Source organism: Thalassophryne amazonica, chromosome 10, assembly GCF_902500255.1.
Source record: "Thalassophryne amazonica chromosome 10, fThaAma1.1, whole genome shotgun sequence".
NCBI lineage: Eukaryota > Metazoa > Chordata > Actinopteri > Batrachoidiformes > Batrachoididae > Thalassophryne > Thalassophryne amazonica.
The window spans coordinates 11,269,976-11,287,305 of NC_047112.1; the positions used below are offsets into that span (position 1 = coordinate 11,269,976).

General features: G+C 41.2%; 1 protein-coding gene across 1 annotated transcript in view; it reads right to left on the minus strand.

Annotated features, from left to right (window-relative positions):
* Positions 1-17,330, minus strand: part of brinp3a.1 (bone morphogenetic protein/retinoic acid inducible neural-specific 3a, tandem duplicate 1) — a 176,705-nt gene that overhangs the window by 100,928 nt on the left and 58,447 nt on the right. The window contains exon 3 of the mRNA XM_034179431.1: positions 4,559-4,749. Within this exon, the coding sequence (XP_034035322.1) occupies positions 4,559-4,749 (191 nt within the window). The remainder of the gene's footprint in view (positions 1-4,558; positions 4,750-17,330) is intronic.

Consider the following 17,330-nt stretch of genomic DNA (forward strand, 5'->3'; position numbering starts at 1 on the left):
TTTTTTAGAGTCAGTTAAGTCTCTTTTTTGTTCCATTTTGCTTGAGGAAATGAAGCTGCCTAATAATTACGCACACCGTGACATAGGGCACTGATCTAGGCCACACCCTACTTCATTAGACAAATAGAAACCACCTGATATGCTTAAATCCAATAAGCATTAAAGTTTATACAGCTTGGAATTGGAAATGATGCATAAAAATGACAATATTGTTAAAATGGCTAGCTGCCTAATAATTGAGCACATGTAGATTCCTACGCACAATGGGCTACGTGATGTTAGCAGAACTACCTGTTGACATGCTAATGCTAACATAGTAGCATGTGAATACATCCTTTTGAAAATGTCCATTTGTTTATCAAGCTATCCCACTTGCAACACTGAATAAGAATCAATTTCAATCTGTTTTTTGTTGTTGTTGTTTGTTTTTTATCAAAGACTGGCTGTGAAGATATTCCCTTTTGTTTACTCAGTAAAATAAGGCAATGGAATATGTGAATTTTTTTGTATGATTTCATGTTAAAGGTGATAATGAAATCTAAGAATTATTTCTATAGTGAAAGACTGGCACTTTAAAGATGGTTTATGGCATATTTTATAGTGGAAAACTGCCACTTTACAAGTTGTATGTGGTATACTGATTCCCATTTTCAAATGTATACTTCTTTCAATGGCTCCCAATACACCTCCAAGAAATTATTTCAGGCAGATTAATGTTATTATTATTTGACCAGTGAGCCACACTTTTGAAAGTAACCCACCTCTGGCATCCCCAGTTCACCACCAAGAAATGGTTTCAATTAGACAAGGTGCCCTTTAGTTACTGCATAAAAACGAAAACCAAGGTGGCATCCGTAGCACCAATACTGGATATTGTACGATTGCCATTTTCAAAAGAAACCTCCTCTATCCTGACCAATACACCACCAAGAAATGCTTTCAATCAGACAAGGCATCCTTTAGTTCATCCATCCATCCATTTTCTTCCGCTTTATCTGGAGTCAGGTCGCGGGGGCAGCAGCTCAAGCAAAGCCGCCCAAACCTCCCGATCCACACACACCTCCCCCAGCATCCTTTAGTTATTTCGCAGAATTTAAAAGTTTATTGATGGATGCCCGTACAAGGGTGGAAACATTATACCCTACTGCACCCCAAACTTTGTTGCGTGGAGACATAAAAAGTGAATGTCTTCACAGCTCAAGATTTTATTTGCTGAATTTTTACAGGAACGTTTTGCAATGCTTGTGTTCAAAATGCAACATTATTTTTCCAAACACTATTATATTTGTACAAGTTTTTGAGTTCATGTGCAGTCGAGACAAAGGAAAACAAGCCCCTGTATGAGGGAAGGCTGTGATGCACAAAGCATTCCAACTAACATACACCTATTGTTTTGCAAACAAAGACAGACATGCCATTTACGTCAGTAACTCCAATCATAGATTTATCATGTTGGATTTCAAACAGTAAGAGCTGAACAACCTCAAACAATCTCAGCCCCACAGCCAAGGCACCACTGTAAGCAGTATGCAAGCTTTAATCACTTCATATCTACTGCATACTGTCTATTGGGCTCACAAAGTAAAAGAAAACAGAATCAACCTCTAGAGCTGGATGTGTGCTGAACCTTAGTGGCTTCTTCCATGCCCCAATGGGACCATAGTAGGTTCTTCTGTGGCCCCACCTCTAACTCTCCAACATGTTTAAAACATGTTGGTCTGATAACCCCATTGAGAGTCAAACAAACAAATAGATATATTTGATATCTACCTATAGTTTTTCAATACACTATGGTCAGGATTATATTTCTTTATGGCCCCTTCACACACAGTGCGAAGTTTGGACAGCACTTGGACAAAAACAGCGAAACAGTGCAAAATAGTTTGAAATTAGCACACCACGAAACATTGCTCCGACGGGCAGGCGTGCATGAACCTGGTGTGAGAGTTCATGCATGCACCGGTGTCTTCCAGGCAGGAACACACAGTGCCAGCTGCAACACATTGCGCTGCTTATGTGGAGGAAATATAAAAAGCAGCCAGTACCTGTGGGACCACATCGCGCCGCTTATGTGGAAAAACAAAAACATACGACACACTGGACATGAACCTGCGCTGTCCAAAAGCTCTGATTGCCAGTCAGAGACTTTACCACTGAGCTACAGAGCTGTTCTTTGAAAGCTGCGAGAATCTGCCTCATATCAGGAAGGACATGGAAGTATTACAAAAAAATCTAATTCACACACCATATAAAAACACCGCATTTATCAAGCGAGCAATTCAAATATGATCCATCTGTTCCTCTAGAAATGACCCATGGTCACAGACATACAGTCATGAAATGACATGAATGAGAAGCAGTTCGCTCGTCTCATTCATGTCCACATCTGCTGGTGCGTCTCCAACTGGCTGCGCGCACGTCTTGTGGACGACGCGCCACAGGACACCACATCATGTGGAACAGAGCTCACATGGGTGACGTGACAGTGAGATCACCTGCTGCGTGTTCTGATCTGATGGCCCATTTCAACCTGGGAGCAGCCTGTCCATGTGCGCACTGTACACGCGTTCACTCACTGCACCATGTCGCCACAATGATATATGATTTTATTTATGTCCACTTGGTAACAGCAAACAGACACACATGCATCACAGTGGGCAGTTGTTTGTCCAGTACATGGTGTCCAGCTGGACTGTCCAGATCCACAGATATCCACAGCCGCTTCAGTGGGAGGACACACCTCCTGTCATCTCAGCGCACAAACCAAAGCCACACTCATGTGGGAATTAGACAGATTTCTCTGCAAGTACGAAAGTAATTGTCTGCAGTCTGTTGTCATGCCAACAGTGAGACTGGCCACACATTTTCTAAGTGCCACGTGAGCGGTGTTCGGTGTTCGTGCGTGCCAACTGGAATTTTGCCGGCACCTGCCGTGAGAGGGTGCGATGGGTTTGCACAGAGCACACTTTGTCTTTCTGGTGCTTGAGTGAGCAAATAGTTGTAGCAACAGGTGTACGAGGCATTGGAGACAGGGACATCATCACACGGTTTTCACATGATTCCTGCGTCATGCGCACTAAGTGTGCACTTCGTCCAAACTTTGCACTATGTGTGAAGGGGCCCTATGTAATGGTTTAATCACTGCAGATTTGAAACATTTAGGAACACATCCAGAGGCTAATGACAGATTAATAATTTCCAGCACAGTCGGCCGTCGAGTGGGCCACGGGTACTTAAACAGCTTTGTTGGTATAGGATCAAATAAACAGGTTCTGCTTTTTGTAGACGTTATGAGTTTCGTGAGCATGCCTAGTGAGATACTATCAAATTCTGTAAATCTAGGTAATAACTTAGTAATGGCACCCACCTCAATAGCAGGGTGTACTGGCTGGGTTAATGCATGCTGGGATATGTTTATCCTTTCAAGTAAAAAATAAATAAATAAATAAATAATAAATACAAAAAAATTAAATATATTTAACCTAATGTCATCTATTATCTTCTTGAAGTAATCCAAGGAATCTTGTGCTGTAAAAGGAAAGAGACTTATAGGTGGTTCTCAAAGTGTATTTTATTTACTTGCTTGTTATTTATTTGATGTAAAAGAATAAATTCATTTGCAGAAGAGCTGTTGTACATGTTTAGTCCTATTTTCGATTGAACCACCACTTTCATATCCTGCAGGATTGCTGACATCATGACCAAAGCTTACAACGTTGAGCTCTGCATGGAAATTTTATGAACAAATCAACCACGTGATAAAAACTTCCTCGATGGAAATTACGTCATCAGGTACTTTCCCCAAGCCGCCACTGTTACTCCAGGCAGTGATGTTGGGATGAAGTATTGCGCTCCCCCCTAATATATAGTGACTTTTTCAAAGACAGTGCTGCATTTTGTATATATGACATAAACAAAATGTGTGGCTTACATTTATTTTGTTGTTTCAATTTAGTGAAATATACACAAGTCATTGTAACTAGTACTATTTCATAAAAATGTATTCAATTTGAAAATTTGACCTTTGTGTCACACTTTGGTACTCTGTTAAAAAGAAAAATCCAATTCTCCCACCTATTATGCATTTTCCGCAGTAGAAGTTGGACCAAAGTGCAAGTCCTACCATTTTTTTCCTGTTATCAGCTTCTTAATTTGGGAATTTTATTGTAGTGCACTTTTATTATTGGCATGTAATCTTTTATTATTGGAGTTTATGTTGTTTAGTGCTTCCATTTCTTGTAAAGCCCTATATGCATAGATAGCATTATTTTGTTTTATTTAGTATTATTTAGATTTTTCCATATATAAGTTGCATCAGAGTCACCGGATCTAGCCAAATCTACCTACGGGTACAAATAAAGTTACCTGAACCTGAACCTGAACCTGGATCTACCGAACAAGTAAAAAAAAAAAAAAAAAAAATGCAACTTATACTCCAGAAAGTACAGTACTTATTGTTGATTGCAAACAAAACCAGTGCCATGTTTAGTTCATGAATTTGTTCTTCACTTTCTAAAATGGGTCACAACAAAAAGTAGAGGACTGTGTATGCATTTACCTCCTAGCGTAGCAGAGAGGAGAAAGTGGGTTCCGTATTTCCTGATAATGTTATCAGTGATGGCGCTGAGACTGGGCCTCCTGCCCACTTGCCTAATGGTCTGGAGAAACTCGGGGTCCAGCGGTAACGAAAAGCCATTGTTCTCTTGTCTCTCCAGGGCCAAGCTGTTCACCTTCCAGCGGCCAAATTCCCTGCAAAGTCAAAAAACGTGGCTCACATGTGAAGGTTTTATGGGCACACAATCAATAAAGGACAGGAATACATGCCACACTGTTACACTGACAGCAGGGGGCCTCCTCTTTCATTGTCAGTGAGGTGTGAGACTTTTCTATTAAATACATAATAAATTGAAAAAGAAATCCACCAAGTTGGTTCAAGAAGTTGTTTTCTGCTTCTTGAGATAGGAGGAAAATAGATGCTTGGGTTGTTATTTTACAGAGGACAGCATACAGCTTTTCCCTCGTATTCAGATATATTCTTGGCCGGGCTCTGAATCTCAGTTCTGCATGACCTCTCGGTGAATGATGTGAGCCACTCTCGAAAAGATGAATGGTCTCACACCGCTTCTACCTCCGGCTCAGAGAATTGATTCACACCATGGTGAAAAACATTGTGTTTCTGCACTCATTTTAAATAATAGCACAATCTTTCCTCATCTCCCTTCAGTTTTTTTCAGGCGCTGCGCTTGGACGGCTGTTATCATCGAGAAGAGACTTGTGCTGATTTCTAAGCTTCTTTTAGAGCGACCGAGCACCCTCTGAAGTTTGTCGATTCAGCCTCTCCTCGGCGCACGCTGGCTACTTTCATCCGCTGACGGTCAAAGTGCTGACACCTGATGCATTGATAGCTTCACTCGAATGTGTTTGACTTTGCCGAAGTTAGCAGGGGAGAAAATGAAATAATTATGATCAGTGTGAAGTAGCTGTTTAAACAAGACAGAAAATCTTCAGGGCCTTTGAGTTTGAACATGCCGTATATTTGCTTTGCACAGGTGCGTTTCTATCTCCAATCATTTCAACGACATCTTGTTTGAGCCTCCTACTATCAGTCAAAACTTATCAGAGAGTTCTAGATGATTTTGGAGACCCAGCGGCTTGGTGGATTGGGGTGCGTCAGGCCTATAAATTTGAGAAAGTCCATTTCAAAAAGGACTTTTTTTTGAATACCTTGTGACTTGATCATGACACCACTGATAGCAATCGATCCCAAATATTTTGCAGATCAATATAAACTTTAGACCATCTCTCTAACCCTATTGGTAGCTGGGTTACAGCAGAAAATGTTCTTTCACACCATATTTTTGTTGACCTTGGCTTTTTATTCATCCTCTCCAAATGTCAATCATCTTGAGATATCTTCCCAAGTACTAGTCCCACAAAGTTTGGAGAAAATCTGTCCAGTGTTGCCGCTTCACCAGCATGCAGGGTAATTAGGAAAATGACAGGAAAGCGCTGAGGTTCTAAGTGACAACCCACATTTTCCGGGATGTACCTCAGAAGAAAAGCATTTGAATGTCAGTGCAGTAGAGACGACATAGTAGAGCTTGACTGTCAGAAAGTCCTGCCGTCATTTGAATTGATATTCTTAACAAGTATGTGGGGCTCAAATGATGTTCAGCTTATCTGAAAAATGGACACAAACATTATCATCATGTTGTGTGTGAAGGTCATTTACAGACGTATACAAAGCAGTCAGATAAAAACAGTCATTTGCTGCCAAAAGCAACTGTTTCCACTTTGCTTGATGTCATTATTAGGTGTGCACTTAACTGGTGCTCAGGTGTTCGTGTGTGCTAAATATAAATGTTGGACAGCAGAAAACATGGACAGAAGCACATATCAGGAGGAAAGCAATGGTGGCAGATTGTAGGAAAAGTGCTTCAGTCTGTGTTGTCTGATGTGCATCATTTATTCTTTAGCACACTCCAGCACCTGAGCACCAGTTATGTGCATGCCTGGAGATTACGTGATGTCACTGAGCAGGCATATTTAAAAAAAAAAAAAGACATTTCAGTATCTCATCTGTTTCTTTGTTTCTTTCTGCTTATATTTTCTACTGTATACATTGTTATTCCGCACAAAACGTGACTTCTGTATTTTGGTAAGTATTTTTCATTTACCTTTTTTTTTTTGCATATTTGCACAGTTGTTCTGCAACTGTTCTTGTGGTGCTGTAACATTGTAAATTTCCCTGTCATGAAAGTTCTGAAATGTGGTCATTCTTGTATTTTGGACAATAACCTGCAATTTGACCTTCACCTGGCCTGGACATGACCAGTGTTGTGAGAGCATTGTCCAATGAGTTTATCCACCAAGTTTGTTTGAACCTGCGCTTCAGGTTTTGAAGCTATTACCGTGGACAGCAAATGAAGATCAGTGATTTGAGTGTGACGTTTGACCTATGTGCTTGATATGACCAGCATTCTGAGAGTGTGTTCCATTGAATTTATCCTCCAAGTCTGACTGAGATTGCTCCTTGTATGTTGAAGATATCACCATGGACAGACAAACAGACACACGTGGCCATTCCAATGACCTCTTTCATCATATTTGTACCTCTTTCTTGGTAAATTCTTGAAATAAAATCTGCAGATTAAAGAAAAAAATATGCTGAAATGAAGACTTATTATCCATAGTTTGGACAAACTTTCAGTACGTAATGAAGTTGACTTAAGTTTTCCCTCTGTGTAGAGAGCATTCTTCCATTGCTGCAGCATGTAAATATGTATTCAGGGAAGTAATCAAAGGAATGCGCTATCATTAAAATTAGTGCTATATATAATTTAATCTGCCATTATGTGCCCGTGTTTCTTCTTATACTGATGGATTTTGAGAGTTTCTCCAGACAATACAGATTAAAGAAAGAGTGTAATATAATTTCTGCCAAAATTTCACAAGCTACACAATTATAATATTGTGCTGATTGAAATATATTGTTTTGGCTTGTTTGTTTACATGGGGAAAAAGTTATTGTGATGTTTATGGGAGTGATTATATTTCTCAGATGAAATAGAAATGCCTCAGGATCAATCAATCAATCAATTTTTTTTTTATATAGCGCCAAATCACAACAAACAGTTGCCCCAAGGCGCTTAAAGAGCTGGACCACTTAGCCAAGTGTAGGGAAGTGTGGGATGAGCTACTTGGTCTACTGCCACCATGACCTAAACCCAGATTACAAAGAGAAAATGAATGAATGAAAAACATTTTGCCTTTGTTGGCTTTTGCTGCACCAGATCAACTGAAAAAGCAATTTGGTTTTGCCTGTGTAATATCTCATAGACATGTCTGCCACCTGCTGGATCGATTATGAAAAATTACAAATAGCTGGAGTTGAATGTACATGGAGTTTACATTCAACATCCCTGCTGCTGCTAAAATGTATGACTTCATGCAATTATATCAACACTATTCGTTGTTACTACAAATTAGTGACAGCAAAGTCTAAACACTTGTGTTTCGGAACAATGTTCCAGAGCAGTGTCAACTGTTTTGAAATAAATGTTCAATACACTGCACTTGATTTGCTGAAGCATAAAAAGCACAAATGAATGAACGGCTGGGGTCAGTGGATGGTCTTTCAGCACCAGCTGTTAAGATTTGGCATTTTAAAGATCCAGCAGACACCAAGCAAATTCAACATGCAATTGCAATTTCAGTTCTGTCCAGCTGATGAATGTAAATCCAATCTTTAATCTCTCGTTTAAGCTCTGTGTCGAAGAGTTGTCTTAAAGTGTGATGAGCTTCATCTCGGTGTAAATCTGTCATCTGAAAATGCTTTTTAAAAGCTTTGCTTTTCACTGCTTTTTTGTTTGTTTTGACAAAATGATCTGGTCTTTTCACTGTGATATGTCCCTGTTTCTTTTCCAGCTCCTCTGCCTGTGCACCATGTGCCAGGCTGGCACCACACAGCAACTTTATCAGAACTTGTTCCCTGAAAACGGCTGCATGCTGCTGCTGGAAGCCCGCGTGATGAAAGCAACAAGGCTCCCCCCCATAAAAATGAAACAATGAAAGACTAAAAACTGTCTGTACAGCTGCAGAGAGACAGATAATTGTGTTTTTCATACCGATGGAGCCCACATGCCATTTAATTAAATGTTAACATAGAAACTATTGATTTATATTGCCATATTATTGCCAAACCACCTTCATTTTCAGGTATTTGTCTCACTGGAAGAGGCAGTCCTGGTTATGAACAACTTCCAAGTGCAATATTTCGGTACACACTGAGAGACCACTGTTGAGGAAATTCCTCCTGTTTCTCCTCATTGTGTTGCAACTGTTCCCTGATACACAGCATTGTTTTCTCCCATGAGAGAATCAACCTCTCCAGCATGTGGCTCAAAAGCCCCCCAGCTGCCTCCAAGTAATGTCGAGTTGAGCAAAAGTGAGCAGTGTGACAGCTATAGTTTTGGGGGAGTTAAGAGCCTTAACTTGATAAAATCCACAACTGCACTTGGAGAATGCATACCTCCAGCAACCAGCCTTGAATTTTGCATTGGGATTAACTGCCGGTTTGCATGCCTTTTGGAGCATATTTCTCTGAAAACATGTGTCTCCTTAACAGGATCTTTATATGGTTCTTCAGAAAATTGCAGGTGGGATTAGATTTTGAGATATTGATCCAAGTGTCAAATTAACACTCTGGACAGACAGGAATGTCTGGACACAATTGCAAGACTCAACACAGTTGCTCCAGTTAGTAAAAATGTTTACTGAAGGATTTGGTGGGGTCCAGTACACAGCAAGGCAGTCAAAAATGAGCTTGGGAACCCCAAACAGATCCAAAACATCAGGCTAAAGGCCTGGTGGGTACAAACAGGCAGGTGGTCAAAACACAACGTGGTAGCAGGACTTAGAAACATAGAACACAGAGCTGGAAGTGTAGACCAAGGCACAATGATCTGGGGGGGGACTAGTGCAACCATCCATCCATCCATCCATCCATTTTCTTCCGCTTTATCCAGAGTCGGGTCACGAGGCAGCAGCTCAAGCAAAGTCGCCCAGACCTCCCGATCCACACACACCTCGCCCTTCTCCTCCGGGGGAACCCCAAGGCGTTCCCAAGCCAGCCGAGAGACGTAGTCCCTCCAGCGTGTCCTGGGTCTTCCCCGGGGCCTCCTTCCGATGGGATGTGCCTGGAACACCTCTCCAGCGAGGCATCCAGGGGGCATCCAGGAAAGATGCCTGAGCCATCTCAACTGGCTCCTTTTCGACGTGGAGGAGCAGCAGCTCAACTCCGAGCTCCTCCCGAGTGACGACATCTAGTGCAACCAGTGGAGCTTAAATACACCCAGGTGATGAGCTGCAGATTAGAAACAGGTGTGTGGAAAAATCCAGAACAGGGTGTGGCCCAGACAGAGTGCGACGCCCACCACCAAGCACCAAGCAACAAGACAAGAGAGATCGAGACAGACAAATCCGAAGCAGGAAAAACACAGCAAGAGAAATCATGCACTAAAACAACAAGCAAAACTAAACTAAACAAAACTAAAAAGACAAACATGGTACATAACAAGTCCAGATCATGACACAAAATAGTTCCCATTTTGCCACCTAAAAGAAAGGAATGATCTAGAAATTACACCTCGGTCCAGTCTAACCCCAACCTGACCACTCATACATGGATGGACCAACCAAAGCATTCTGATCCTCCACATATCCTCTCATACGCCTCTGTTTTTCTTGTTGCTTAATGCTGACAAATCATACCTTATTTGTAGTCTCCTGCTGCCTGATTCTGTTTTTTCTCTCTCTCTCTCTCTCTCTCTCTCTCTCTCTCTCTCTCTCTGTTTGAGGTGCGGCTCCATTCAGAAGTGGGAGTGGGTGTCATCTTCTGCAAGTCTCCCGTCCTGGACACCAGCATGGACTCCCAAAATTTCCTCTACATTTTGTATTGTCAAGTGTGTCAGTAGCATGGCCTAAGCAGAGGGTCACCCCTTTGAGGTTTCTTTCAGAATCATCAGAGGAAGTTTTTCCTTACTGCTGTTGCGTGTGTGCTTGCTGTAGGGGTTGGTAAGGTTAGATCTTACTTGTGTGAAGCGCCTTGAGGCAGTTTTTTTGTGAATTGGCGCTATATAAATAAAATAAATTGAAACTGAAATATATCTATGTAACAAATGAGGGTCAAAATCCACCTTTGTAATGGATCAAATAGGGGATTGACTGATGGGGAGAAATATGCTGGTGACCTTATGTGCCCTGTGACCACTATGGTAACCTTGAACGCCCAATGGGAGCCTTGAACATGATATGGCTAAAGGGGCTCTGGTGAAACAAGAAGTCCTTAACAACCGATGTAGGAGGTGACGGCTTGGAACCAAATGGCTGTGAAGGCGGATGAAGACCATAACCTTCTTGCTATGAGGCAACAGTGCTAACCACTAAGCCACCGTGCTGCCCAAAATGCAGCAAATCTTAAAAATATTTACAAATACTCAAAAACCTACATAAATTAAACAGGTTGTTGCATCAGAAAACATTGTGCAAATTGAGACATTGCTTTCAAACACAGACAACACGAACAAATAAAGCCTATAACACGTCACAATTTGAGTCGATAATGTGTGCTGAAAATTCAGATAATCCACCTAGACACAGACATTTGTTGCAAAGTTACCCAACATGACAACACCAAAACAACAAAGAAGTCTTGAGCTGTTCAGTGCATTGCAAACGAAATAATAAAACATTAAAATATAGCCACCATAAGGGCCCTTCACAAATAACACGATTGAAGCCGACCAGCGCACAAAGGAGGAATTGCGTGCCCTCGCCCACCTCCCCCAACACGTGCCGTGCATGTGGTCCCCCCCCCCCCGCTCTCCCCAGCAGGCGAGACGCCTCTCATCTGATCACAGAGTGACACCTTAGTCTGTGCACTGAAGGGACAGGGGGCGTGGCTGGCTGCCAACAGCAGCAGTTGTTGACATCTCTGGTCCTGGACATCACAGCTGCAGAACATGTACTGTGTTTTGACGGAGACAACCTTACAACTGTACACTGTGACACGCATGTGTGTGTGTGTGTATGTGTGTGTGTGTGTGTGTGTGAGCTTGCTGTCCTCATGTGTTAATACATAAAAACGTATGTCACTTTTGTGGCGGGCTGGAGAGAACGCACAGCACGCAGATTGACAGGACCGTCAGTTCATGTGGAAATGCAACAGGTGATCTGAATGTGACATCTGTCTGACAGGACACACGTGTCGGGCTGGACACACGCATGGATCCGACCCTGCGGCCCGCCACCCACTTGACAAACCAACAGTGTGACAAATGCACCACTTTCAGTCACATATTAGCAGAAATATGCCATAACAAATGCTGTTTGGTCAGTTATCAGTGTTTTTTTTCTCTTAAAAAAAAACAACATTTATCTCATTGTTGATTTTAACCATTTGAGTTTCCTGTTATAAGACAGTGATTCTAATGCAAGTTTCCATCTGGTAATTGGAGCTTTTGTAAGTTGCAGGTGCGAATCCTGTGAGTGGCATTTACTTTTTTATTTAACCGGGGTTATTTAACCGCAGGAGTCTGTATTGCATCCCCTTTTATTTATTATTTATATCAACTCAGTGATATTCACTAATTATACAGCTGTTTTTATTTTTTCTCCACATCAGTGGCACGATGTGGTGCAACACATCCCAGCTACTTGCACTGTTTTTGTGCACACACACGATGGTTTGTGGTTCCCCATTTCATGTTTGGTTGGCGGATTTTCTTCCGGTTGCCGCGTCTTTTGTGTTATGTGTGAAGGGGCCCTAAGACTGAACTTCGGTGGTGATATACTGTTATTCTCAGATACTTCATCTCCAAACTCCTTTCATCAGTGATGATACTGAAGGCTTCAGGAATATGACAGTGCTACAACTGAGAAAAAAAAAAAAAAAAAATTCTGTTTTCTGACCACATGGGTTACAACACAACCAGAGGCAGACGTACAGCTGGCTGCAAATGTTGGCAAAAGAAGGCCAAAATAATAATATTAGTGCATTGCTTATGTTAGCTATTTGGTAACAATATATGCATTATGATGAAAATGGAATTGTTATGGCTTCTACAGACACCATACTATCATACTAATGAGTATTAATGATTACCCCCACCAACAAAGTTGGAGGAGTTTCTGTTTTTGCCCCTGTTTGTTTATTTATTTGTTTATTTATTTGTATTTTTGTTTGTGACCATCCTGGAGTCCACAAAATTTCATATATCAATATGAAAGTTTTACTGAATCAGGCAAGAACTGATTCAATTTTCAAGGTTATAGGTCAAAGGTCAAACTCAGAACAAATCTTGGACAATTTGAAAAATCCTTATCTTTAACAGTGAATGAATTTTCAAAAAATTCTAACTCCGTCAAAAAAAACCCCAAACAACAAACAAACAAACAAAAAAAAATCTAATTTCTTTCATATTTGAGAGTGTTATGTAGAATGGAATCCCTTATCAACTGGCAAAGTTTGATCAGGATCTGATCCGGATTGTGGATTTTGTGGACATTAGAATTTAATATTGAAAAGACCATTTGGTGTACATTTTGCATTATATCTCAAACAAAAGTGCCTCAATCAGTTTCACTTGTGACAATGAGGTGCAAACTGGCACTCTCAATGCATAGACTATATTTGATCCACATTTGATCCATATTGCGGATTCATCAGATATTTAATTTTTACATTAAAAAGCCCTTTTGATCTATATTTGTATTATATTTTAGCTTCTGAAAGCCACTTCTAACAGGAAGTGACCTTTAAAATGTTTTCCAGGTGAGAATTTATGTAATTGGAAACGAGAGTTGGTAGAATGCAGTGGTCTAGTTATTATTATTAATTAATTATTAATCCTTCTACTGCTAATAATAATAAAAAAAATAGTGATTTTTCTTTATCTAAGCTGCATTAGAGTATAAGTCAGAGAACCTCCCAAAGTACGAGAAAACTACAAAAAAAAAAAAAAAACTAACTCGTAGTTAAAAATGTATTCCTTGTACTGTGGAAAATATGGTACATACAGTAACTGGATTAAGTGGAGCACAGTTTAGCACAGTCCTTGCACTAAATCATATTCTATTTATGTCTTTTATTGTGGTCACTGAGTATAAAAGTCATCATGCTATGAAGCCATGTAGAATATATTGTTTTACAGATGTGCAATAACATCCATATAGTGATTTAATTTCCCTCGTTGGGATCATTAAAATGTCATCCTGTCTCAAAGAACATTTTATTGATATCCACCTCTAATAAGCTTCTTTTTTTTTTTTTTTCACGCTTCAATGCTGTGACAGATTTGGCAGACAGTTTTCTCTATATGCTCCATGCAGGATGTTCTGGGTTTTTCATGCACCTTCCTGTCTCTGAGACACAAAAATCCTGCAGACACACAACAAACTCACTCCCTCACTCTAAAACACATGCCCACATAAACCCGGCACAGCGCTGCCCTCGCCGCAACACGCACGCCGCAGCTCAAAATAACGCACCGCTCCCATAGGTGCAGGATGGCTGCCAATCAATTTCCCACCAATAACAACGACCCCTTGAGGAAAAATACAAAACAGAAAAACAGCTCATTAAAGCCTGTTTCATGTCTGCGTTTCTACCACAACAAGCAGCCATTACTGTTTCTGCGAGTCTGCCGAGGGCGGCTGAAGAAGTGAGCAGCCAAGAGAGACAGGCTGAGAGCTCAACTGTGATCGACGCGCTGCCTTACTGTGCTGCTCGCTGATGGACGCTTATGAATGGCTAAGCTGCAGAAGACAGACAGAAGCACCCGGGCCTCACCTGCTGCATGCTCACACACACACACACACACACACACACACACACACACACACACACACACAAACAAATGCAACCCGTCATGGAAGACTGCAGGTTTATTTCACCCTTAATTCTTCTCGATGAGGCGCTGAGCAACTGGAATAGTGTATCGCGATCACAAATACATGCACATGGACAGGAGGTTTATTTTCCCCACAACGGGAGGTTTGCTGCATATCTACCTGACCCCCCCCCCCCACACACACACACACACACACACTTGCAGGGAGTTGGAGTGCTCCGCAGCAGGAGGTGAGCCACGATCAGAACAGGAGAGATGCTCCCTGCTGTCTGTCCATCACCGCCCCGGTGACTCAGATCCATCACGGTATACAGGCCGCCTGAGGGCGCCGCACGCTGCCCAACATTACAAATCAGAGACTCAACCCAGTGGATGAGCTGCTGAAGCATTTCAAACATGTCACAATGCAGGTTGTGTTCAGTCACTTCAGTGTGGAACTGAGCAGGTGAGGTGATGCTCCTTTGGAGACCCTTAAAGGTCACGGCGAAATTATAGTCCTGTAATATTAGCAGGCAGAGGAGGAGGAGGAGGAGGAGGAGGAGGCGTGGCGACACAGCCGCCACTGTCTCTTATATTATTTTTGTTTTAAAGTAACATATCTCAAAGACGTAAAGGACAGATGTTGATGAAAGATTTGATTAAATTGCTGGTGATCCAGATTAGATCCGATGTGCACTGGGCCTGTTTGATCCTGAGTGTGAAGCCAATGACCACGTCTCAGAAACCACACGAGATATTGAAATGTGTTTTTTTTTTGGAAAGATTTATCCGTGGGCTAACAAATGTAACAGACCTGTGACTTCAAAACTGGCTTTATGACATCAAAGAGCAGCAGTTTAGTCTGAGGCACTCTGGTCAGATAACTGATCACTGGAAGCAGTTTGAGAACATTTACAGAAAGGGCTCTGTTATTTGAGTGATGTGTTGTTTTATATCATTGTCAAAGAAAGCAGCATTTACTTATCTTAGATCCTAATACATATGGGGAGGTGATGGTCTAGTGGTTAAAGCGTTATGCTTGAGACCAGAAGATCCTCAGTTCAAATCCCAGCCTGACCAGAAAATCACCAAGGGCCCTTGGGCAAGGTCCTTAATCCCCTAGTTGCTCCCCGTGTGTAGTGAGCACTTTGTATGGCAACACCCTCACACTGGGGTGAATGTGAGCCATTACTGTAAAGCAAAACATTTAGTTTTTCTTCTAATACTTTTTTCACCTTCACAGTAAGATATGTTACTTTGCTAATGTCTGTCTCTTTCCAGTAGTTATCTCCTTCTCTCAGTCTTGGAGGACTATCACTTGCATGGCAAGGAAGTGTCAACAATGGCATATGTGGCATATGGCATATGTGGTGCATTTCATTGTGGATTAACCTGTGGACCCCAGCCACAGGAGAAGGCCAAGGACATGCCCATGTTTCACCTGGATGCAGCAGATGGACGGTTATTTTCACAAGGTGTTGATGGACCAGTAGACCAGTTGCCGCATAGTTGCCATCTGGGACCCAAAGCATTTCCATGGTGGGGTGGGTGCAGCAGATACAAGAGAACTTGGCCCAGTGTGAACTCAGTCGCAGATGTCAACTGTGCCTGGAATTAACCCTACCCCTACCTCAAACCCTAACCTGACCCTAACCCTAGCCCAGGCTGAGTTCTTACTCTGAGCTGAGTTCTCCCAGGGCCGAGTTCACTTATTACCAATGCTGCAACACATAGCATATGCTACCAGATCTGACTTCTACTGTGCATTTTTTAATGATATACAGAATAAATTTGGCAGAGAAAATCAAACTCTGCTGGGATTTCATCCCATTCAAAACAGTGAAAGTCTATCACTGAGTAAAATAAACAGCATACTGACTCCTGTTAGAGTTTAACTTCATACAATAGAATGTATTAAACCCTATTTGGAGTGGTGGCAAATATAGTCCCAGAAAAGTCTGTTTTACTCTGCAAAATTTACTGTACAGCATAAACGCTATTGGAGGTAATCGAAAACATTTGTAGGTTTTGTGTTAACTGGTGGTTGTTTAATGCAGTAGGCTTTATATGAAGCATGATATTGAGATTACTGTATGCCTTTGGTTCATCATCAGTTCTTTCTTTCTTTCTTTCTTTCGCTCTTTCTTTGGAACCCCATTTAAATTGTCTTTCAGATGAGAACTTCACACCAAGTATGCACAAGAATCCTGAGATATCAAGAGCTGAGGATGCAGCAGACAACATGTTTGCCTGGATTTACATTGAGATGCACTGCAGCTTTAAGAGAACATCATTAGACACATACAGGCAGATCCGAAGTGGCTAAGAACCCACTATGCTAAAAAACAAAAGACTTTTCCCAACTTTTGTTGAATGGTGTTCCTGCTTTGGATGACTCACACAGGAATCAGCTGAAGTGTGGTGCATTATAGCTTGGCCTATTACAGCAACAAACAGCCACATGTAGTAAGAGCAGCGTCATACATTTTGTGCATTAAATATGTTATGTTATTAAAAGAAAACAAATAATTCTTCACATTTTTGCAAAGATTTGAAGTAAATGTTGAGTGGATTGTACATAATTTGATAAAAAAAAAAAAAAATACCATGTGGTAAAATACAATAACAATTTATATTTATTCATAGTGTAGGTTTTTGGATTCCACTCAAAGTGGATGTAATAATTCTTGGTAAAAGCACCTCTTATATGAACAAAAGTATTATTTTACCATAGTGGACAAACATTTGCATATCATCAATAAAGCGGCAGTGAGAACACATTGTTTTTATGTTACCCCAGATACCAAAATAACCCTGTGTAAAACAGTTGGTCGATGTGGATTCAAAGTTATTTCAAGGACCTCCCCAAAGAGAATTGTGTAAAATGGGAGAAAAGTCCTTCATGCTTCATTCAGTAAGATAAACGAAATTACATTTATT